This window comes from Azolla caroliniana, unplaced genomic scaffold (genome assembly GCF_043228905.1).
Source record: "Azolla caroliniana isolate FFs.n. ecotype wild unplaced genomic scaffold, voAzoCaro1.0.p SCAF_1, whole genome shotgun sequence".
NCBI classification, from domain to species: domain Eukaryota; kingdom Viridiplantae; phylum Streptophyta; class Polypodiopsida; order Salviniales; family Salviniaceae; genus Azolla; species Azolla caroliniana.
The window spans coordinates 34,948,730-34,974,934 of NW_028230436.1; the positions used below are offsets into that span (position 1 = coordinate 34,948,730).

General features: G+C 39.1%; 3 protein-coding genes across 4 annotated transcripts; 1 reads left to right on the forward strand and 2 right to left on the reverse strand.

The window, feature by feature from the left end:
• Nucleotides 1–227: 227 nt before the first annotated feature.
• LOC147870085 (pentatricopeptide repeat-containing protein At2g33680-like) lies at nt 228–5,660 on the reverse strand. Of its 2 annotated transcripts, XM_087336790.1 has the most exons (3): nt 5,516–5,660; nt 4,837–4,981; nt 228–3,902 (listed from the first exon to the last, which is right to left on the reverse strand). In XM_087336790.1, the coding sequence occupies exons 2-3, from the start codon at nt 4,935–4,937 to the stop codon at nt 830–832; spliced, it is 3,174 nt and encodes a 1,057-aa protein (XP_087192916.1). In that variant the 5' UTR covers nt 4,938–4,981; nt 5,516–5,660; the 3' UTR covers nt 228–829. The 2 variants fall into 2 exon arrangements, with proteins under 2 accessions (XP_087192916.1, XP_087192921.1); XM_087336795.1 differs by lacking the exon at nt 4,837–4,981.
• A 4,690-nt stretch (nt 5,661–10,350) lies between these two features.
• On the forward strand, nt 10,351–12,169 carry LOC147870086 (uncharacterized). The gene is made up of 2 exons (XM_087329303.1): nt 10,351–10,456; nt 10,690–12,169. The coding sequence occupies exons 1-2, from the start codon at nt 10,351–10,353 to the stop codon at nt 11,841–11,843; spliced, it is 1,260 nt and encodes a 419-aa protein (XP_087185429.1). The 3' UTR covers nt 11,844–12,169.
• A 319-nt stretch (nt 12,170–12,488) lies between these two features.
• On the reverse strand, nt 12,489–16,376 carry LOC147870087 (uncharacterized). Its single transcript, XM_087336802.1, has one exon. The coding sequence runs from the start codon at nt 16,050–16,052 to the stop codon at nt 12,909–12,911; it is 3,144 nt and encodes a 1,047-aa protein (XP_087192928.1). The 5' UTR covers nt 16,053–16,376; the 3' UTR covers nt 12,489–12,908.
• Nucleotides 16,377–26,205: the final 9,829 nt, after the last annotated feature.

Below are 26,205 nucleotides of genomic sequence, written 5' to 3' on the forward strand. Positions count from 1 at the left end.
TACCTTTGACAGGGAGGCTAATGGGCCTACAGCTTGTTGTCAATGGAAACTGCATAGGCGACCATCAAATAAGAAAATATTGGCTGAGGAACCAAGGCTGCACATCTTTTATGGGTGTCCTTGACAGTTTGTAGACGACTTGAGGCATATGGGCCGCTCAATGGTCGGCCCAACCAGTTAGCCAGTTAAGTCCTGGACATGAATATGAGATAAAAGACAACTGTTGAGAATTTGGGGATCAAACTCTTCTCCCTCCATTTCTATTATCAATACACAAATTGGAGTGCAAGACATGCACATTTTCTTGATCCTGCAATGTCATAAGAAACATTGATTGTCAAGGCTCATATCCTTAATAGGTTTTCTTCAGGGAGGATGAGGATGACTCAAGGCATCTGAATACCAACATGAGATATGAGACGACAGTCGGGAGGTCAATGTTCATTTTCTTCTTACCACATTTCCATTGTCTCTACACATTTGAAGCATGAGATTCTCATTGGCTTGACTCTACACTCCCATGAGTCCTTTTTCATGTCAGTGTCGCTGTGCATGAAATTCCTCATTGTTATTTCAATATTTGGACACAATTTCGTCGATCATTTCCTCTTTTGCCATATGGTTCAATAGTACTATACAGGAAGAACATGATCTTCTTCATGGAGCCAAGTTCATGATTTTGCATCTTTTGTGGGGCTACTTCATGTCATTGCACATCATCATCGTATTTGTCTTCCTTGTAATACTGGGCTTACCCTTCTATTAGAACAGTCTGAACATTATTCCATTAAATTGCGATTACCAAGTCAAAACTTGCAAACATGAGTATCTACGGTAAGTATTTATTGTTCATATCTTCTTTACAACAGCAATCACCATTTTCAAAACGATGTATGCAAAATGTGTCGACAACTATGATTTCACGGAGTTCAGCTTTGGAAATAATTCGGAATGCATTGTGGCAATCAGCACACATGCGAAGATTCTTCGACACTCTGATGGTTGTGCCTTCAGGTGTTGAAAGCAGGCCGAATGCAAGAGCCAGTTTCTCAGAATGCCCACATAATAAATCTTGATTACTTTTCTCATCTTTTGAATCAAAAGATGAATTCGATTGTGGTTTGTATCCTAACTTTTCTATTTTCTTCATTAGGATGTCAAGCCGTGTATATATTTGTTCATGCTGAGAGTGAGCTTTGTCCCCAACTGTAAAACTGTGCACTTGGGTGCCAACTTCAATAAAAGACTTTGCAGGTTTCTTCCATTTGCATGTTTTCTTCCTTGCTTCTTCCAGTTGTTTGGCATCCTCATACAAACCAGCTTGTAGATATATGGTCGACATGGGTGTAACATACCCTGCGGCATCTTCGGGCTCAAGTTTCATAAGGTGATTAAAGCATCGCCTTCCCAAATGCACATTTCCATGCTTTCTACATGAGCTTAGTAGAGATGTCCACCCTATAACATTTGATGGTAATGAAAGTGACTCAAGCAAGTCCTCTGCCTCAGTCAGCCTTCCCACATGCCCAAGAAGATAAACCATAGTATTATAATGCTCTAAGATTGGCATAATGCCATGTTGATCCATCATTGAGTTGAAAAAGGAACGTGCTTCATCAAGTAACCCAGCATGACTACATGCTGAAAGAAGACATATGAAGGTCACAGCATCTGGTTTTAACCCTGTTCTCAGCAAACACTCATAACATTGGAACGTCTGTTGATAATTGCACTGTAATGCATACCCTTTCATTAAAGAACTCCATCCTAGAATGTCACAAGTAGTAATTACTTGCAAAACAAGATGTGCATCTTCAAGGTCTCCACATTTCACATACATATCTATGAGTGCATTTCCCAGCAATGGATCAATATGGAATCCATGATCGATAAGTTGAGAATGAACTTGCCTTCCCTGTTCCAGGGCTGATATACTTGAGCATGCTTTTAACACACAGATGAAGGTGATCTGATTAGGTTCAATATTCTGCTGCCTCATCTGCTTAAATATTTGGAGGGCCTCTATTCCACATTCATGTTGAGTATAACCAGAAATCAAGGTTGTCCATGCTAGAACATCCCTCGATGACAACTTGTTGAATTCAATCAGTGCATCCTCAAGGGTTCTACACTTACAATACATATCAACTAAAACAGTGCTACTATTTACACCTAGGGAAAATCCTTGTTCTATCAAGTCAGCATGAATCCTCTTACCTCGGTCTAAATCTAAAATGCTAGCACATGCTTTCATGACCGCAATAAAAGTGACTTCATTTGCTTTGATTCTGGCTTGTTGCATCTTTTCAAAGGCAGCTAATGCTTCCCAACCATGCCCATGTTGGGTATATCCTGTGATTAACGAGGTCCAAGAAACTAAGTCTCTCTCCGGCAATCTGTTGAAGATCGTAGATGCATCACAAAGGCTTCCACAATTCACATACATATCAATTAAACAGTTTCCCAGAAATAAGTCAGATTCAAATCCACATTCAATCACTTTGGCATGAATCTGCCTTCCATTTTCTAACAATGCTGGTTCAATACATGCTCTTAAGATGCATGAGAAGATGATTTCATTCGGTTTTATACCTTCCTTTTTCATTCCTTCAAATAAATAAAAAGCAATTTCAATTGCCTTCTCCTGAACATACCCTGCAAGTAACGCACTCCATGTCACAACATTCCATCTAGGTAATGTAAAAAATGTTACAGTAGCATCTATGATGCTCCCACATTTTGCATACATATCAATAAGAGAACTACCGAGAAACAAGTCACTAATTACCCCTCGGTTTATTATATGACTGTGGATTTCCCTTCCCCATTGTAAGGAACCAATACTTGAACATGCACTTAAGACAGCCAGGTAAGTAACACGATCTGGTTCTACGTTGTACATACCCATTTTCTGAAAATCTTCCAGAGCCTGTATCCAATATCCATACTGAACGTAAGCTGAGATTATAATATTCCATGTAACAATGTCTTGCTTCAATAATCTATTAAACATAACTTGTGCATCTACGAGATTTCCACATTTGGCATACATACAAACAAGAGTATTGCCAACATAATCTATGGTTTCAAAATCACATTCTACTATGCTGACATGTATCTGTTTCCCCTGCTCCAGATCTGAGATATTTGCACATGCTTTAAGAAGAGATACATAAGTTATGTGGTTTGGTTCCACCCTTCTCTCCTTCATTTTCTTGAATAACATATAAGCATGCTTGGCATTACCATGGTGAGCATAACCTGTAATCAAAGTATTCCACATAATAATATTGGTTCTAATGAAGTTATTAAAAACCATGTGTGCACTATCATAACACCCAAACTTCATATAAATTTCAATGAGGCTACTCCCAACATACATGTCAAATTCAAGAGCAGCTTCAATAATGTCTGCATGAATCTCATATGCTACCTCAACTTTCATGCAGGATTTTACCATGGCTACAAAGACATGACTATCCAGAAGAATGTCATTATTGCGCATTTGCTTATATAATTGAAGGGCCTCATTGTTTTCTCCAAGTTTGGTGTGAGCTACAACAATAGCACTGCACGCAAAGGCACTTGGTTCATGTAACCTTGTGAAAACTTGGTTTGCCTCAGCTAAACTCCCAATAGAGGCAAACAAGTAGATTAAGTGGGCTGCCAGATAAGAGTCCATCTCAAATGCAGCTCGATCGCTCAAGTAACATAAGTCCCTTCCTGCTATAAGATCATTTGTGCCAAGACAACGTTCTCGAAGATGAGCAATTTTCCGATCAAGGGGTCTTATTCTCGTGTCATCTATATGAACTGTGCAATGCGCTTGATCAAGTTTCTCTTTGATACTTATGGAAGTCAGAGTCTGTGATGTTATATTAGGATAATCGACATATTCTTGGCTGCAAACATAAACATATACAGTTCAAAAGTAATGCGTTAAGAACCCAATAATTATACCTTACCATCAAACAAGTTACCACTGCAATGTTTTAATAGCCATACTTTGGTGTATGTGAAAAAAATGATGTAAGAACTTCATGTACACATTACAGTCACAGTGTGTAAGAAACTGCACAAAGGCTAAAATCTTCTACCTAATCTCTTTTCTCTAACTTTCCCCCATTCTCCCATCCCTTTATACACTACAGATAGATTTACTTGCCACTGCTCAATCACCCCTCTTTGGCATCTCAACCTAGTTTGTGCAAATCAATCATGCCAAACATGATGATTACAAAAAGAATTACTTACAAAAATTCCATACATTGGACTAGATTCAATCAAAGAATTGGAATTCCATTTGATGTTTAAAAGTCATAGTTGGACTAGATTCAAGAAGCCAAACCTACTGGATGAATAAGGTTAAAATTATCACAATTTCACTCCAGTTTTCCATAATTCCCAAGATGTGACTCACATTAACCGAATTATCAAATGCGACAGAAGTATTATTTTCAAAATTTAGCAAATGATTACTCTAATTGAGAAAGCAGTTATCGTCAAATAACTGCACTTATTTCATTAGGTTTTTATTAGTAGATAATCATCTTAAATCAACAAGGTTGAAACTTTGAAAATTTGTTAACTAGTCATAACTTCTGCTTGATTAGTCTTGTACTTGATGCTATCCAGATCAATTAAAAGACTAATGATGATATTCCTTATTACATGTGATTTTTTCAAAGTTAAGAAAGGCTTAGTTTTGTAGCATATTGAAGATAATTTGTTAAACTTGAATGCCATTTGTGGATGGAAAACAAGAGTTGCATTTGGATAATTTGCCCATGAATTAATATGCTAAATCATAGCAATTCCAAAGCTTTAAAACCCCACCTTGAGAGACCCATATGAGATCTTGAGCTTTTATCTGATGAAACCGCCAAGAATATTTCAGACTGGAGATGGTTGAAGGTTGGCATATTTACAATTGCCATCGTGACTCAAGAGAATTAGGACCAATCTGCACTCATCTGCTACTCTGTTTTTATGCAAGTTTTGTTAGAATCTTTACAGAAAACCGCATATGGCTTTGATTTATGCAAACTTTCTCTCGTTACAAATAATGACATACATTACTATAAAAAACCACACAAATGGAAATTCTGATCAAAATTTTAAATTTCTTTTATATGCAGATACATGCTTCAGTGTAAGAAAACATAAGAACCTTGCCCTTGTGGCAAGGAAAAAATTAAAAAGCATAAAAATATACTATCTTGAAAATCATAAATCAGAGAACCTAGATCGCTTACATGCGAGAATGTAAAGAATGCATGCATTTGACAGTAAAACAATCCTGCAAACTTATAACAAGTCTGTTTGTTGAATATAACAATAGATGTGGACATGGAAAGGCCAGTATATCCAACATAAAAACCGAATAAACCCAAGCCCAAAAACCTAAAAACCTAAAATATAAAAATCATAAAACCATAAAAGCTTAAACCCAAAAAACCGAAACCATAAAAACTCTAAATCCTAAACCCTAAAACACAGAAAACACTACGCTTACTTGACTTCGGTTGAAAGCTAAAACTGCAGCCATTGCATGGCTAATCGACGTCCTACATTCATCTTTGGCCGAGAAGAAGTCCTCATAAGCTTTATCTTCTTCTTCTCTCGCGTTTGGCTGACAAAAAGTTCCACCCAAGTCAAAGCAAAACTCTCTCTCTCTCTCTCTCTCTTTCTCGTTAGACTACTACTAACCTTGGGTTCAAAAGGTGTCTTTATTTTCTCTCTTTTGTATTTCTACTATAATTAGCTTACTAGCGCGACGTCTAGGGTTCGAAACCCAAATTTCTCACTTCTCTATTACTTCAAACATATCTCTTGATGCCACCGTGGAATGTAGGGGCTGAACCCATGGCCTCCATGCCTCCATTGGGCTCTCTCTTGTCCCTTAGATAAGTGATAAGTTTAATAGTGTATTGCAACATCGTATGCCTCATGGTTGGATTACAAATTGAACCAAGCAAGTGTTTACGTAAACAGAGAAACATTAATAATGTAAACAATGATTAGACAAACATGGTCGCTCCTCCTATGGCAAAGTTATTTGGATATATGGTTATGGATGTTGAAGTTAAGGGCATATAGGTTGAAAATAATCAAAGAAGGTTTACATTCAATTTGATATTTGAAAACACAATTGATCACTTTTTCACTCTTTTGGCGTTAATAGAGGAAAGTTGTTTGCTTCATGAGTCATGGATTTTGAGAAACCTCTTGAGATGGTGGCTCACGCACATCTTTTGAGATGCATTAAAGAACTTGAGTTGTTGATTGAAAATATGCATGCAATTTCTCAAACCTATTAGAAGGTGATGTGCTCTTTGCAAATGGGATGTGGAAATTTAGATTTTTTCACAAGCACTGTTAATGTTGAGCAAGATGAAGTAATGAATTCGTACAAATGGTGGACGAGTTTCTAAGCATGAAAGCATTGAGTAAGTTACCATATATGTACAGATGATGTGCGTTGATGACCTTGCACAGTCATCACTATGAATTTCAACTATATACTCTAGATTAGCTTAATGAGAATTTTCTTGATCTTCGTGCTCTATAAAATAGCCACTAATGAAGATTATTGAGGTTCGTGCTCAACATTTAAGTTATTGTCCATATTCCTCTCTCAATTTTTTTCTAGGATCAATTTGTTTGCTTTGAGCAATTGGATTTATCAATAGATCTCCAATATATTTATTGTTTAATACTAATAGCCCAGACGATTTTATTGATCATCAGTTGGTATGGATGTTGGAACTTTGAGCACAAGTTCACTTAGAGGTTGGAAGAATAACCTTCAATTGGGCAATTCAAACATAATCAATCTACATAGATTTATTTGTAAAAAGGGTTGATTTTCATGCGATAAAGACTAAGATCCAATAACGTATTATTGGGTTTATCCTTTGTTTTATGATATAAAAACACTATAAATAAGTATTATTGGGTTTATCCTTTGTTGTATAATATAAAAGCACTATTCTTCATCCATTGATTTGATCAACCATTCTGTCACCGTTAGATTAAACGATGTTTCATACTTTATTCAATGTACATAAGTTCCTTCACATTCTCTTCTTTCTTCAACGTTTATTCAAGTATTTGTGTTCTTTGTTATATTGTTGCATGATTGATCCAATAATTCAATGTTATGATGTGAATTAATCTCTTCTTATGAACGACACTCGGTCAATTCGATATTAAATGATTTTGAAGATGTTTTCTATATGGAACTACTATCTAATGTGCATCCCAATTGTAAAGTTAACCACAAATGTGGTCTCACACTAAGTATTGCTCCTATGAGCACCCCATCATATTGATTTAATTGACTTGAAGAGGATGAGATTGCAATCTAGGTTAAGGATGAGTCAAATTCATCATAGGAAATCTTCTTAGTTTGTGCAAGTTATACTAGTCAAGACAAAGGAAGAAACATGGCAAAAGTGTCTTCATAACTGATGTCATCTCAATAAAGTGACCATTGACCATTAAGAAAATGTATACGTGGTCATGTGCTATTGACTTAATTGATTGTATGTAAGATGGACAACACTTCACCAAGTTTGATTTACGAATTGGTTACCCTCACATCACATAAGAATTGTTGGGGAGGATATCACTAAAACAATATTATGTACACGCTATGACCATTATGAATTATTAGTCATGCCATTTGGGTTTACTGATGTTACAATCACCTTTTAGCAAGAAATGAATTACATTTCTAGGAATCAATTGGACCACTTTTTCTTTGTTTTCTTAGATGATATTCTTGTTTTTGTACTTTAGATGAGCATCACAAGTATGTCCGTTCTATTATATAAACATTGAGAGGGAAACATTTTATGCCAAAATTTAGAAATAAAAGCTTTTTGAAAAGATCAATTACCAAACTCGAGGACACTTCATATTAAAGGGCATTTATTTAGGCTTTCAATTACCGAACGAACGAGGTGTTTAGAATGGGGGAAAGTGAAACTCTAGCCAATTCCTCCTAATATTTGAAAATTTATTTCATTCCTTGGTTTGTAGAAAACACTTCTTAACTTTTCACATTTTATTTTGCCTTTGACTAATATTTAGAAGGGTCGAATGCATGCTTCAGCTAAATCAATTCCATGATATACCATCAACTAGGCATGGTAAAATATATTGAACACTCATTGTAATCTCTATAAACCTTTTCTTAACTAAATTACATCATGACGAACAAAATTATCTTTGTGTGTAGTACCTTCAAATTCGAAAATATATCTAGGAGTAAGTGTGTTAAATTAGCCTTTCATTAGCATGGACCTTTCATCATCCTAAAGCATATTGATTAATCTGCTTATGATCGTGTTCTTCTTGGTGGTGTTGATATCATTTCATCTTGTTTTTTAGGTTAATCATCTAAAAGAACTTCATGATTTTGACAACAATAGTAAAACCATAGAAGATCTAGTAATTCATGAGGATTTATCTTCTAAGCCTCAATCGTTCAAAAACAATCTCAATACTCGAATTAAATATTTGAGATATGAACAAATTCAAGAATTCAAAATTAATAGTTAGATCAAATTGTGCATAGAACTCGAGACAACATGTGGGAACACATGGTAGTGTGGGGGCTATAGAACTTTCGACAAACCTATAAGGACTTGTTACATGGTCGAGCTATATAAAGGGGACAAGCCTGAGCCCGTGCTGGCTGGCGATGATTGTCACTAGTTTATAGCGCAAAATACCTACTTACATCAAGTAGAAAGTAAGAGAGGATAGGTACGTAGTCTCATATTCTTGAACTAGGCCGGGGGTGATTCCCTGACTTACATACATACTTATATAGTCTTTCTATAAAAATCTCTCCTAACTAATGGGAAAGTAGCTCCTGCTTACCCCTTTATTAGATCATCTCTTAGATGTTTTTGAGACACTATTGGTGAGACAAAGCTATTTTTATTCGGGTCCACATTAATCTTGACTCCAAGTTACAATATGACTACCATATTTTGTGGTATGGGACACCAATGAGGTTTAGTTTTCTATTGCCCTTCTCTCGAGGTGGTTGGTGTGGTTATGCACCCTTCAACCATTATTTTCTTTAATCTTCTCAATACTCGCTTAACATTATTATTTGATTGCAATAGTACCTTGTTGCCTTCACAACCCATTATTGTATACACACTTATACACACATTGAACATTCAACTCATCGAACAAGTTGATGCACTTTTGTAGCTTAGTAATGTCATCAAGGTCATCAAATTAATGTCCTTTAATAGGAATTGTAGAGATAATTGAGAATTCATTGTATAAATGACACTCCTACTTGTCATTTCATTCAATTTAGTTGATCCAAAGCGAGTGCACCAGGGACAAGGGAAACCGGGATTCAATATCGGCATGGCAAACATCTAAGGCATAACCTGGATGAAGTGCTTGCGAAATAGATGCATTCGGTGAAACCCGTGAACTGCATTTCCACATTTTTATTAATTTTACTACATGGTTTAAGAGATCAATTGCAAACATTGACGCATTTATGTGTGGATGTAGCCTCTATCTAATTATGAACGATATTTCAAGTTGTTAGTGTATGCATGTGGGCACTAGTAATAAACTAAAATCATTGTCACGTGTGAGTGTGGACCATAGGCCCAATGACAATTACAGATGATACGAGTCATGGTACTCTGATGCATGTGTACTTGGAGTACTCCGACATATGTTGGCCCCGTTACCCCCATCTTATTTAGTAGAGTATGCAATGAGGGGTGGGTGCCTCACATGAGTGGCGAACACACATATGTATGTATGTATGTATGTATGCATGCATGCATGCATGTATGTATGTATGTATGTATGTATGTATGCATGCATCTATGTATGTATGTATGTATGTATGCATGCATGCATGTATGTATGTATGCATGCATGCATGTATGTATGTATGTATGTATGTATGTATGTATGTATGCATGCATGCATGCATGTATGTATGTATGTATGTATGGATGTATGTATGTATGTATGTATGTATGTATGTATGTATGTATGTATGTGTGAACACGGCTAGTTTGAGAGAGCCAATTGAGATGTGAAAGCAGGAGAGGCAAGCAACGTTACCACTTCTTGATGAATTAGAGTGAGAAATGGAGAGTTATATGCATACGTTATACCACCACCACTACTATAAAAGAAAGAGCAACTATTTTAGACTGCGGTCATCAACAACAAATCAATCCTTAGTAGTTACATAAAAACAAGACCCATAATCACCCGGCATTGTGATCATTAAAGCCGATGAATTCACATAATCATACTAAATCTTGCTGTAAGTCAATTATCTTATTGATGCCAGTTTTAGTAGCTTCCTTGATCATGCTGCTGGTTGTAGCTGATGCGACCATCATCACGCCTAGCTCCTCTTCTTCTGGCGGCAATGCTACAGTTAATCTTGGTGAGTTATGTCATTTCATTCATCCCAATCCTAATAATGCAGCTAGTCATGGGATTAAGCTAAAAGATGATTGGACCTGCTGATTAACAAGTTTTAAGCTAAAAGTTTGATGCTCTAATTCATAATGTGGTTGAGCCTAACGTGTTGATAATGCTAGTCATGGGTGGGATTAAGCTAAGAGATTGATTGGTGCTAATCATGTAATTAACAATCGTTGTGATCGATCTATCTAGATGGGGCGCATGCAGAGGAGAAGGCTGAGGTCAGTGGTGTTGTGAGGCGGTCTCTGCTACCAGGGGGCACATACATTGAAGATGAGGAGATGGAGGTTTGGTCCCATGTCGTTCTTATCCGGACCCCCAATGATGGGGTAGGGACAGGTCTATTACTCAAGAAGAACTATGTCCTCACATCACACAGTGTGGTTAAGACATATATAGACCCTTTTGAATTAACCATCCACCTAGGGCAACAAGTCTGCCATGCTTTCCAAGTGTTCATTCACCCTCATGAAGACCTAGCTGTCCTCAAGATTCATCCACCCATGAAGAAAACCACTAGATTGCCTGCCCCTCACTCCCCAAAAGGCTTCTTCTGGCCCATCTCTCAACAAGACCCAAAACCCAATTCCACCATTAAGCTTTATGGCTATGGCTCTGCCTCTGCCTCTGCCTCTGGTTCTGGTTCATCATCATCTGCAAGCCATCATCATCATGGCATCCCTTCTTCTTTGACCCCTCGCAGCCATGCCTACTTGACATCGAAAGTAATCTCGGTTACCGATAAACCATATCACAATCTTCCCCATCACCACCACCACCACCATCACATTAGGACCAAGTCCACCATATCAATTACCTCAGAAGATGTGGGCGGTCCGGGGTTCTTGAGCCACAGTAATGTCGTCGGGGGCATCCTCATACCATCAAGGAAATCTCCTGGACAAGGTGAATTGATGTCTCTCGCACACACACGAGAATGGGTGTTTGATGCAATGAAGACGAGTTGCAATAGGGAGGAGCAAGTGTTCTCAAGAATGTCGATAGGGAAAGATCCAGATGTTCTGGTATACTACCATTGCATGGTTGATCGGGCAGAGGAGCTTCGCGTCTACATACGTTCCAAACCATCATGTAATTCCAAGTGGAAGGCTGTCATCATAACCAATGCCTATGGCAAGGTTCTTGGTATGGTGAGTACCCATCCTAAGAGGGAGAAAGATAAACTAATCATGACTAGCCATAGTCTCAAATCAACTGAGATTTTCTATATTGAGTTGTGGAAGTCCAAGTTCCATGGCATTCATACCAAGATGGCTACATATGGTCCATTCCATGTTGAGGATTTTATCGATGGAGGGCTTCATTTCGAGTGGTGTGAAGGCTAAATCCATGTTGTTTTGCCTCAAATTCTAATAAACTAAATAGCTCTCTCTCAATGCATCTAGAATAAAACCCCATATTAACTGCATATTCATTTTTGTTTATCTTCTATGTAGTATTGGACCCGTTGAAATATACATATACACAGTATATACAGAAGTCAATTGGTTTGTTGCATACACCCATTGCCTTCACATTTTGAACCCCTTATTTTTTATGCTAAGGGAGTGAGTTCACTCTCATGTTTTCTTAATGCTCTCCACCTCACCATTGATCACCATTGATCTATTGCAAAAGGAAAAGAGAAGAATGAATTCTCTTGTATTTTTTCAGTGCTCTCCATTTTGCCAATGATCCATGGCTAAAATGAGAACTCATCATATATTATACATAATATATAGATCAATTGTTTTGCATTTGGAATAGTAAATCATCTTCTTCATCACATACGCTTGAAATTTGTTCACATAATCAATCAGAAACAGTCAAAATTTTAAAATACAACAGTTTCAGAAACAATAAAATCTTTGCAGAACAGATATAAATATGATATCCAGCATTACATTTTTGCACACAACGTCAAGAAGAAACCCACTTTGCTGTCACTTTAACATTTAAATAGATAGAGATATGATTGATTTTATAGATGCTTAAACCAAGTAAAAAATTAGTATTACTGAAGTGTGAAAAATACAAAGGGCCCAAAGGGATGGCAAAATGAAGCACAAACAGAATGCATTGCACCTTGTTTCCTGTTCCTCTACCAGGAAATCCTAACTGCCATTTTCCAGAAACAACAGTGAAGGAGAAATGCATTCTGTTTTGGCTGTCTCTTTTTTGAACAAATTTTCTTCTTTTTGTTTCATTCCATGGATTTTTTCTTTTCTTTTGTGAGTATTTCTTCCCTCTTTACTCACAACGGTTCAGATCCAAACTTGGCATTCAAAGCTGTTATTAATGGCGATGGAAAAAACATGGACATTGCCCACCCACAAACTCTGGCCAAGTTTTTAGAGTTGAACACCAAAAATCCATAACAATCTAGATCTAGCTTTCACTATATGTTTAAATTATATCACATCTTGTCCATTCTCATCCTCTTCCACCACAAGGTCACTGCTACTTGAAAGGTTAAGATGGTTAAGCTCTCTCGTAACATAATCAGGGTCAAGGAACCTCGCGACGAAAGCCCATAACTTATGTACATCTTTGAAGTCAGACAGCAGGCCTAATGAAGCAGTCAGCACTTCAACTCTAGACGGCACATTGTCAGGTTTAGTAGTTGCATCGATGGCATCAAGATCAACAAATCCAGCAACAGGAGTCTTGATAAGGTTACCCCGGAGATAGATGTTTCGAAGAAAACCAAGACCGAGGGATATATTGATGTCATCTGCCAACATCCTTATGAGATCCGGATTAAGCAACTTCCCATTCTGATCAAATAGATTAAAAGCCACGGATGCACCTCTGTCATACCTCACTTGTGGACCATAGATCCTTACTAGAGAAAGATCCTTGCCTGGATGTTTGAGCCTTAGCAAAGAGCTGATTAGCCAATTGATAAGGAATCTTAGTCTGAAACTAGTCTTGTTTAGCCCCATCATATCAGCATGATCAAGACACCGACAAATTAACTCAGGTTCTTGTATCCTGTTTTTTTCTTCATCATCAACTTGCTCTTCACCTTCACCCGTCCTTGAGCTTCTTCCAAAGGATAAATCTTCATGGGTTCCCGGGAAGATCGATCTCGAATGCGACGATTCATTACTGGGACACCCTGTAGATAATATCTTGGAAAGCGAGAAACGGTCACTATCCCGACGACCCAAGAGTCGGAACCCACCCTCTGTTTCCCTGCAAATGGCACTATCCTTTTGGCTAGACAAAATCCGTGCTCTATCTTTAGAAGAAGAATTGGATTCAAACTTTGACAATTTAGCACCATCACTGACCATTGAATCTTGTTGTGAATATAGCATAGATTGGTCTATCTCCATCTCGATTTCCTCAATGGTTTCCAAATCTCGTAGGCCTAATTTCTCCTCGTCTTGGTCTTGTAGTTGCAAAGACCACTCATCGTTCCCTAATGCAAGTTGCTCTTCTTTATATTTCTTCAGCACAAGCATTAGCCTCTCTCTAACTTTCTCCTCTTTGCTGCCCAATTCAAACCTAATTGACTGGAGCTTTGAAACATCAGTCAAAGTAAGCTTATCAGGATGTGGTTCTATTAAGTGCTTTAATAAATTGAGATCTTTATCTTTTCTCCCATCTTCTTGTTCCTCTTCTTCAATGTTATCTCCACTATTTCCCACCCTTCCAGTGTGCAAATGCAACAAACCTGAGCATAGATCCTTGATTCGGATTCGAGCATCTTTTCTTCCTTGAATGATGTGACTGTTCAATGAAGCAATTTGCCCTTTCGGTTCTTGTTGGAGAGGGCCACTTAGAGGTTCTTCAGCAAAGCCAGCAGGGCTCGATGAAGTGCCATGAAAGAATGGGTTATCATTGCCATCTTCGCTAAAAATAGGACTTCTTCCTATACCATCTACCGACACAACATCAGGATCTTCACAAGCAGAACTATAGTTATCCTCGCATAGTGCTGGGTTTTCAATGCATCTTGGCATATGATGAAATGAAGGTCCATCATTATCTTCGAATGAAGGCACTGGACCAGAAAATGCACTTACCATCATTTTAGGTACATCTAGAGCTTCACTATCTCCCGATGTTGAAGAAGTGACAAATCCTTGATGAGGTGGAAGAGGCGTGATTCGAACCATCCCTGAGACTTGAGCTCCAGAGGGGTCTTGGATGCTCTGAGCAACTGAATTTTTTATGAGAAGACATCCGAACCCTGATGGGTCCCCGCCAAATAGCTTATAGAAAGAAGCTGTAATGAAATCGGGGCGAAATAGAGAGAGGCCAAGTGAATCCATGTCTTTTGGACCCAATGCCGACGCATCAAGCATCACATGCCATTGATTCTGTTGCGCAAGAGACATCCATTGGTACGAATATTTCGAACCTGACACTCGAGATTGTACTGGGAATACAAACAACCCTTTCTTTTCTTTGCTTTGGTCTTGTTTGAGGTGGTGAGACGAAACTTTCTCTAACCAAGATCCTATACCAAGAAGAGATGAGGTCTGTGGGTTACTATGCTTCCTCTTTCCAGAGCCAATGAGAAGCTCTCTTTTAAGCTCCGATGAGCAAACCCTTAGCGAGGGCCATCGGAACCTTGCTCGGAAAACACGAGACCCTCTCTCTGCAGCTCTATGTTCCATCCAGCCTACCGATTCGCTCTCATAGTCATACATAGTCACAAGCCTCGTTCGCTCATTCCAAGGGTAAGCATCAGAGAGAAGCTTGAAGGAAGATCCACGGCTTGCAGTGAAGACCAAAGAATACTCAGACTCGGGGATATTAAGAAATTCCATGATCCGTGTTCGAATGCTCCACTCCATGGTTCCTTCATGTGCAGAGCCAAACAAAGCGTGGGACCATAGATTTGCGGGGACCTCGGAAAGGCTGAAATTGGAAGTGGTGCCTTCTTCTTCTTCGATCATTCCCTCTCTTTGAGCATGAGAAAAGAGGCCAAACCCGCAATAATCAAGACAGACAAGCTCGTTTCCTTGTCCCTGTCGTTGGTCTTGTCCTGGTCCAAGTTCTTCTTCTCCTCCTCCTTCTTCACCTTCTTCTTCTTCTTCTTCTTCTTCTTCATTTTCGAGATGGTAATATTCTCTTGCACGGAGCTCGTCTAATGCTCGGGTTTCCACAAATCGAGGGTATGCAGACAGAAAGTGAGAGAACGCAGTCTCCAGTGATGGTAGAGCAAGAGGTGATGAGATCTTACCTCCTTCGCTGCCTCGCGCAGTGGATCGGAGAAACTCTCGGTGTGCCTGAGAGCTCGATCTACGGATTGAGAAGCCTTCTTTCCCTGAGGTTCTCTTCGGAATTTCGGAGATTCCTTTGGAGCCCTCGGGGATTCTCCTCCTCATGTCTTTATCAGAGGTTCTCATCGGACTTGCTTCAGAGATCCTGTCCTGCTCTTTGGGGATTCCGGCGGGGCTTGCTACAGAGATCCTCTTTGGCTCCACTACAAGCTCGAGGGCAGCATCCGTCTGCTTTCTCTGCGTTTCCTTCTTCTTCTTCTTCTTGCCTTTGTGTAGAAGAAGGGCGGAGCATAAGGCTATAGGCTTGCAAGGCATGAAGGAGAGAAACAGGGGATGGGGATCTAATAGAAGTGCTGTGTTCGATGGTTATACAGGCCTCTTCTGTGTCTAGCGATGATGATAAGGTTCTACGAGCAAGTGCAGAGTGCATTTGCAACTCTACAGATCTAGCGACGCCGAAGAAGAAGAAGAAGAAGAAGGAGGAGGAGGAGCTAGAGGTAGAAGACCCAGGAAGCCATAGCCATAGCCATCGCCATAGCAACAACAGAACAGAACAGAGAGAAACAGAGTAACTTGATTCAGCTCATTTGGGCTACTCTCACTGTGCATAATCTCAATCAGAGTTAAAAGAGTTTAGAGTTACAAGAGAGAATCCAGAGAGAGAGAGAGAGAGAGAGAGAAAGACACACAGGGGTCGTAGAAGAAGAAGAAAGGAAGCTTTTTGTGCGCCTCCCACTCTCTCTCTCTAGCTTCTCTCTCTAAACGGAGCTCCCCTCTCTATCTAGACACGGACTCTCTCTCTCTCTCTCTGGATTATCTCTCTACACACACACTCTCTCTCTCTCTCTCTGGATTCTCTCTCTACACACACTCCCTCTCTCTCTCTGGATTATCTCTCTACACACACACTGTCTCTCTCTCTCTGGATTCTCTCTCTACACACACACTCTCTCTCTCTGGATTCCCTCTCTACACACACTCTCTCTCTCTCTCTGGATTATCTCTCTACACACACACTCTCTCTCTCTCTCTGGATTCTCTCTCTACACACACTCTCTCTCACTCTGGATTCCCTCTCTACACACACTCTCTCTCTTTTGCTCGCTCACACATACACACACACACATTGTGTCTATCTCTCTCTACTGCCTGTGGGCTATGGAGGAGTTTAATGGGTCCAGCTCAGAAGAGAGAGAGAGAGAGAGAGAGAGAAGGGCGGGGGGGGGGGCACCTACCCCATTTACTGTTTGTTATTTCAATTTCATTTTCTGATTTTTCTAAATTCCATTTAGTGTTTTGTTTCCATTCGGCAGATACACATGTATTATGTATATATATATCTGCAAGCAGGCAGCAGCTCTCATGTCCCTGTGTCTCAAACCCTAGCAAGAAAAGAATGCTAACCCCCCCCCATCTTCTCTTTCTACAGAGATAGGGAGACAGAGTCAGGTCAATGGTTTAGGATTTAGGGTTTATACATATATATTTGGTCAATGGTTTAGGATTTAGGGTTTATTATGCATACATACATACTTTCATACGAGGTCAATGGTTAGGAGTTAAGGTTTAGAGTTTATTATTCATACATACATACATATATTTGAAGTCAATGGTTTAGGATTTAGGGTTTAGGACTCACCTGGCTAGCGTGTGGTGTCACTTCCTTCCTTTGATTGATCGCTTCCCACACAATTTGCTTCCTTGAATTTGTACTCCACCCGCCCACCTTGCTTTAACAATTTACCTCATATGTCCGGGTTAACTAGGCTTGGCCAGTGGTGCATTGGTGAACCCGGTAACAGGCACACACACACTCTTGAGAAAGCAACGGATTTCATGTTTAAGGCAGCTTTTCCATGGGTTGGTGAACGGCATTCCTTTTCAACCCCCATTTTGTTGGAGTCTTGGGTTTGTCATGGAATGGCAGTGTTAAGGTACGACAAGGTTTGTGAAAAGTGTATCGGCGTGTGCTCTTTTTTAGATTACACGGCATAATTCATAGGACAGAATGGATTTGAGACACTGAAACTACAAACATAAGGTTAAAAACAAACAACTGCTTTCATGCTATTGAAGAATTTTAAACTTCAAGCATGCATATTTGAGGTTTAATCGATTTAACAAGGCAATGCCCTCACATCGCAGTCGGTATTTTATATTTAATTTCCATTGTTACCTTCTTCTTTTTCCTATCATTATTCCTAATTTACTTGTAGTCACTCCTAAATTTAAGTTTGCTTGCAAGTTTCCAAAGCTGTTTTTTATTTTTCTTGTTTCTTCCCAAACAAAAAAAGAACAAGCATATTTCTTAGTTTGTCCACCTTTTTCCTCATTATGAGTTTCCACAACTTTGTCTTGTGAGAAACGACGAAAACATAATATTACACATACATACATACAACTTGAATTGTTCATCTTTCAAATTTAATAGGTTTGTTGACGATATAACAACTTTCACATTTCATGCATATTGGATTTATATGATGCAAATGGACCCACAATAGAGGCCCTCGTTCTTAAAGGTATGTGTGTGTATGCACGCCCCTACGAGTAACCTGATTATTAGTCTATAGCAAGACTTAGATTTCATGAAAGTGGGCAATAAATAACAAAGTTAGTTATCTGAAATCCTTAGATGGCTAGATGATCATATACAAACCAAGGTTGAAAGTTTGATTTGTTTGATCAAATTGGTCGAGGTTATCATATATCCTTTGAAGCAATCAATAACGATTGATGTATGTAAGTGCTTGCATGAGTGGAACTAAAGTTCAGCCACATGCATTGCCTCGTGTTGAGGTTGCGTGGTGACATGCACGTGGCCACGTCCGTTTGTGTGTGCACATGCACACTCTCTATAATAATCTTATTCATAAATAGAGATAACATGGCGATCAAGTAAGTCAATGACTATTGAGAGAGTGCATATTTGGGCCCATTCTAATTGAGTTTCTCGACTTTGAAAAGAATCCTACAAATGGAGGGTTACAAAGGGGTGTGGGGTTTAAATGTTGAACGGGATTTCGAGCCTTTCTCATTTGCAATGCTCGACAATAAATGTTCTGAGAATGGATTAGAATTTATTCCAACATCGTTTATGTGCCTCAAAACTCTTTATCCAATGCACCTATTAGATTTGTAGTTGCTATTTATAATAGGAGGCCATTCATTACTAAAGAAGCTTTTGGTGGGATTTGATCGCTTCCTTTCATTATATTAATTATGATGTGTCTAGATGGTCACCTACTACACTTCCTAGATCATAATGAATAAAAGTGAAGTGACCAACCGGGGTAATTCCATGTTTCTTTACAGGTGTGTCAACATCATCCATTGAAATGTGTTCTCATTGTGAGTGCTATGATCTTGGCTCCCTTGAATGTTCAAAAAAGTTAGTTAACATTAAAAGGATTCCACTCACCGATGAATAATCTTTCACTACACAACCAATATTGAATATTGTAATTGACTTATATATATTGTCGTATTCAGTTCATATCAAGCAAGTAGGTATGTTGAGTTTCTTTTTGTAATCAATATCTCTCCATCTTAAGAGTCAATTTAGGGAACGTAGACTTAACGCTAAATACTATCTTAGTCTCTTTATTGTTTTAAATTTCCTTTTGCTTGGAAAAAATGTCTCTTGTTTGCGTTAGCCTTGCATTTGTGTTTCCTCTTGATATTCACGCAATGCCATCATTTATAGAAGACAAAATTAATAATTCAACCAACTGGGTCTTCATGTTTTATTTTAAAAAACCATTAGTTTGCACTTTTGTTTTAGGTGCATGTTCTAATTTGGTGCTGTTTCAACAAAAAAGCCCTACCATCTAATTGTAAATATAAAAGATTTCTTATGTGTGTGTGTGTGTGTGTGTGCAATTGAAAATCCTTTATTAACAATAGTTCAAAGAGTACATTTTTGTGCTTGATTAATGAACTATTTGTTTTTTGTCAATGTTCCATCCATGTTGTTTGCAAAAAGCAAACTTCCACACTTGTGTAATTGAGAATACTCCCTCACTTTCATTGGAAATTAATTTATTGTTATTTTAGTTGTTCTGCACAATGTTCAAACATCAATTTTTTGAAGAGAGGTAATTGCTAGTGTACTTTTCAAGAACAATTGGGAATATTTAAGTTGTATGTAAACATTTACGAATCCTTCCTATATTTGTATAATTAAGTGGCTTGTTGTGACCAATGTCCCATTGTGTACATCATATGTTGCAAACACGAACATTCACATAGATGATCGGTCTGGTAAGGATGTAATAGAACACTCTGGCGCATTTCTCCTTAATAGTCAAGATAAGTATTCCTTGTGGTGAAGTTATTAAACTTAAGTAGCATGTTTGTGATGTTGACAATAGCACTCAAGTGTTCTCACCTAATCCCCACAATTTTTGCATACATTTGAGGAGTTCTTGCTAGAGAATTGAACACTTTGGTGAACCATCCATTCATGATGGGCTATTTTGAGGAGTGAGCTCCAAACAAGTGCTTCATGTAGGTACCAATGGGCAGTCGTGTTCATCAAAGTTTGGAGTAGGGTAAGAGAGTTGTCTTTGAGAAAGAACTTGCAATTGAATCTTCCTCAATCCCATATAACTTAAATCATTTGAAATGTTATTAAGGACACTTAGATTCCGAAAGGTTGTTGACCATTCTTTGTGCAAAGGAGGAATCTCCCCCCAAAATAGGACATTATGTTAATCCTCCTCATTTGTGGTAACTCAATCGTGAGTAAATATTAGGCTATTGATCAGGTAAACAAGTTTTGAAGGGGAGGGAGTTTTGAAGGGGAGGGACACCCCTTTCGACAATGTGTTTTTTTCAAAGAATATGTATATATATATATATGTATATATTGTGTGTGTGTGTGTGTGTGTGTGTGTGTGTATGGATATGTGTTCCATGAGTAATGAAACAATCAATAGTAGTCAACTCAAGATAAGGATCATGATGCATATTACCTCATTTTTTATTTGTACATGAATAAGACTTGCATATACATACTATACCCATTGCTGACTATCTATCCCAGTATGTGCATTTCTCCGCATTTAAATACAACCAATTGATTCTCGAACAAACAACCAATGCATTATTTCTTAAATAATTTGTCTTCCATCGATTTCCTCTAATCCATGTGTTAGATATTCATGATTGTGATATTATATTTCTATAAGTAAGATGGCATCATGAAAGAAAACCATGATATCACCATATTTCTATAGAGAACGCACATTCATTGTAGGGTGTCATCAAGATATTGTAAACTTCATGGTATTGACATAAGACACTTTGACTTGATTTTTATATATAGCATCTATTCTATCCATGGTGTGAATTCCATTAGGGCAAATGTCATGGGGTTTTCAAATAGGATGAAAATTTAATGTGTTTACTTCACTGTGATGCATATAATATTGTGCATCTATTTTTATACATAACATTTAAATAAGATAATGGTCCATCACACTCCCAAAAGTGCAATACAAGTGTTGGCATCCAAGTAAAAAAAATGTTATGGATATGTGATTATTGAACTTGGTTGTATAGTTAGATAATAGAAAGTAGACACGAGATTTCCATTTCTTTTCTTGTGTTGAAGAAATGTTTATGCATTATTTGCTTTCGATGCAAAGTTAATTCACCCAATTTATTATAGGGTCCTTTCAATAACCACACACATCTCCCAACTTGGTCATTGACTAATGCATAACCATTACCAAGAAGTCACATAGGCTTTACTATTGGAGGACTTCATTTAGGCCAAGCATTTCCCCTATCTCCTATCCTCAATTGTCTTAATTTCAACCTTAGATGTTTAATTATTAATCATTATATCCTTATCTTACAAGGTTCTCACACTCATTCTTATGGCTAATTCTATTACTCATTACACAAGTGACAAGGGCATACTATTTTGTGTTTCTTCCTCACATTTTCCTTATCAAGGTTCAAAACCCATAATCCTTGTTTTTCCTTGTTTTGTCATTGTATTAGGGTTCACTCTTTCTGCCCATTTGAGGCACGCATGAGACATACTTTACTTCTTTAGCACAACATGAGAAGTTTCCAATTCCAACCCAAAACCACCCTTGACTTTTGGTGACTCATCGTAGTATGTGCAATATTACATATTTCTCATGTTATTTGATGTCAATGTTTAACCCTTTAGGTAAAACTTCTATTATGGGTCTTTGTAGGCAAAACTTTTGGGTGATTTGGCTTAAGAGCATGTGGTATACTTGTAGAAAAAGAAGAAAAAATAGGGATGTCGAAAGAAGTTCCATTTGATGTAGGGGAGATAGAGAATGCCATGAATTGATCCAATGAAGATCAAGGCTTATGTAGGGGAGCTGGATAATGATTTGACTCAAGAAAAGTGCCATGGAAGAGGATATCAAGATCAATACAAAATATAAGCATGTGGATTGGAAAGTTGACTTGGTGGCTACCTCCCTACTAGAAGATAGCTAGCAAGGGATGAAAGGGGTTGCAACCAATCAAAGAAATAGGAGGGTTGCTTCAAGTTCCTCTTACCTAAAGAGGAGAAAATGTTTATTGAGATGGTGGAAAGACATAGAAGATCTTGTTTTTTTCAAAACAAAATATCCCTCCATTAGTTATATAAAAAGGTCATAACGGCTACAACATACAAAGATTTTTTTCCCCAAGCCCGTCTTTGTGCAAGACAATGACCAAGAAAACAAATCTATGTACGCCAAAGTAGAGAAAACAGTCCTGTAATTACAAGCTATTCCATAGACACATTGCAAGGTATCCATATCCATAGACAACAAAAAAAGTAGCTCTATTCGGAAACAAACCCTCTCAGGTCATAGTTATGAACCATTTCAATACTTCTTCAACATGCTCTTGTTCAACATAATCTTTATCCAAAGAACCGATGCTACCACAAGCTTTCAAGGTAGATAACATTGTATTCCATGCATGTACATCTCGGATTTGAAGGCGATCAACTACGTTGTTTGCTTTTTCAAGAAAACCACATTTCACATTCGTGACTGTAAACTCAACAACTATGCCTCCTCTTTCCACATCAACCATCTCACCGGATTACCACCAAATTCCAGTACATACAACAACAAATTAAGTCAAGTTTCCGCCTCTCCTCATGAGCTTATTCTTCGCCCCCCACACCATCATCACTCGTCCTTATCAAAAACATAAAAACCGTTTCGTTAAATCCTCATCAACTGTCTTGCCGATTACTACCAAATTCCTCATCTCCTCATGAGAATATGCTTCAGCCTCCACACCATCATCACTCATCCTTATCCAAAACATAAATTCTACTTCATGAAGTCCACACCAACCATCTCGTTGAATACCATCAAAATCTTGCACATACAACAATACAATGAGTCTTGTTTCCTCATCTCCTCATGAGAGTATGCTCCCCCCCCCCCCCCCCCACACACACACACACCCTCATCACTCATCCTTATCCAAAAACATACATCCTGCTTCATCAAGTCCACATCAAATATTTCGTAGATTATCGCCAAAATCCTGTACATACAAACAACTAAATGAGTCTAGTCTTTTGAAGAGACTATGCTTCAGCCCCCACACCACCATCACTCATCCTTATAAAAAACATGAATTGTGCTTCATTAATCCACATCAACCATCTCACTCTTGTTGATTTACCACCAAAATTGTGTACCTACAAAAACAAAATGACACTACTGTCCTCATGTCCAGATTAAATTGTGTTACAACCCTCAACACCATCATCACTCATCCTTATCCAAAATTAGAAGATGCTTCATTTTCCGCATCCACCATCTCGGCCTTGTCACTCCATAGGACTACCCCAATCACATCCGCCTCTTTTATGTCCTTCCTATCAATGTATAAGTTAAAGAGAAAAGAAGAAACTATATACCTCACAATTATCTTTGAAATAAGAATGGACTAGGAGGAGGGAATAGCCAATGTGGTGGAGCATAATTCCAACGATCTTCATGTGACTCATCCAACCTGAGAGGTATTGGCCACCATATTTTTCATTTTTTTCGCCTTTTCTTATGCACCTTTTCCGGTGTTCCTTTAATACTATCACACTCTCCCTTAACTGTGTGCATCGAGTTGTCCCATAACATCTTAATCATATCCACCACATTGTACTCAATGCCTTCATATTTCTTGCTCCAACGACACTTCCACCACACCCATAAAGCATTAACTGAAACAATATTACTAACAAAAGAATTACTAAAAAATTTACCACCAAGAATGTTAGGAAGAACCGCTTTAGTTGTATTCTCCGACACACGTACAACTTCTGTGAATTGCTCTGCCTAGTACAAAGATACCTGCACATCTAAAGACCCCCAAAAAACAATCCCCCTTCTCCCTTATATTTACAAGAAAACATCCTCAATATTCTTCCCCATACTTTCGAGCTACACTGCAAGTCCAAAACAAATGTTTCAAAGTTTCCTCCTATACTTGGCAACACACACAATGGCAATCATCGACTTGTCCTTTTAAATGAAAACCTACAGGTAAAACATAATGAAGCATTAACCACTTAAAAGAAATTGCTCTTCGTAGACATGGTAGAGCCCATAAACTTTTCCAATAAGCCACCATATATTGATGCAATATAACACCTAACTCCCAATACTTTTGTGCAACAAGATTTACGCAATGACGTTGCAATTACCTCTCCCATATGCCGCAAAGTATTGGAAAAAGGGAAGAATGTTGGGATTACGGTCCCTCCGGATGGGATGGTCGGATGTCCGGGAATCGGGAATGAAGACCCGGATGATGAGTACCCGGCTACGGAGCCGGATGATGAAGACCCCGGCTACGGAGCCGGATGATGAAGACCCCGGCTACGGAGCCGGATGACGAATGTATCCGGAGAGAGATCCGGATGCGGGGACATATTTGTGAATATGTTTGCCAAGGGCCCTCGAGGCTATATTTGTAAATAGCCCGAAAGTCATATGTGTATAAATATGACTTAGGGTAAACTGTTTAGTGCTGTTGTAAGTTGTTGTTTATTGTGTATTGCCACTCTTATGTGTGCAAGAGAGTGAAGAGAGCAGCCGAGAGAGAGAGAGAGAGAGAGAGAGAGAGAGAGAGAGAGAGAGAGAGAGACGAAGAGGTCGTTGCCTCTGTGTATTACCGCCGCCTGTGGCGAAGACAGTGAGCTCAAGGTTGTTGCCTTGTAGCTTCACCATTGTACATCTCTGTTTATAGTGATAGTTGGAGTTTGAGGACTCCCGTGGTTTTTCCCATTTAGGGTTTTCCACGTAAAACATCCTGTGTACTCTTCTCTCTATTGTCTTCGTGCATTTTGTATTTCCTGTTTTCTGTGAGTTGATCCTATTCCTCGGTTGTGGCCGAGCACTGTGTTTAACAAAGTGGTATCAGAGCAACGGTAACACAGAAAATGGAAGGCGGCGGTAGTGGGCCTCCGGGCATGATGGTGTTGAACTCACAGAACTACGCCGACTGGAAGATAAAGATGGAAGACCTTCTCATCGTCCGAGACCTGTACGAACCGATCGACAATGCCGAGATACCCAACTTAGGGGGTAATAGAGTCGGAGTGGAAGCTCCTGAACCGGAAAGCCGTAGCGACGATCCGGCAATATGTCGATGTAAGTGTTCTGCAACATGTGGCGAACGATACGAACGCCTATGAGATGTGGCAGAAGCTGTCCGGACTGTATGAGAGGAAGAATGCTCTGACCCGGACCTCCCTGATGAGGAAGATAGTGAATCTTAAGTACCGGGACGGCGAGAGCATGGTCGAACACGTCAGCACGTTCATGGGATTCGTGAACCAGCTTGCGGCGATCAAGTTCTCGTTGGATGACGCAATGCAAGCCATCATGCTGATGTGTACCCTTCCGGAGAGCTGGGAGAACTTGGTAGTTACTCTCAGCACCTCCTGTAAGGAAGAGAACTTGTCTTTACTAACGGTAAAGACAAGTATTCTAAATGAAGAGGCGCGTCGGAGAGATAAAGAACCGGCCTCCGACTCGAAGGCGTTGCTTACCGAATCGGAACGGGGAAGACAACGGAACCGGAGTCCGCAAAGACGGGAGAAGTCGGGGACACGGTCGCAGTCGAGGGGAAGACCTACATGCTTCTACTGTGGGAAGCCGGGGCACTTCCAGAAGAACTGTCGACATTTCCGGAAAGACAACGGAACCGACGGTACCGATTCGAAGAAGTCACCGGAGCGAAACGGTGCATACCGGGGAGCCACGGACCGGAGAGGTCCGGATCGGCGAGGGCAGGACCGGAAAGGAACGACGGCACTCGCGGCAAGTGAAGAAGAGATAATGCTCATTACCGAAGAGAGGGAGCTGAACCTTGCCGGTGAAGAGATGACCTGGGTGGTCGATTCCGGAGCGTCGTTCCACCTGACCCCGGAGAAGAAATACTTCTCATCCTACACAGCCGG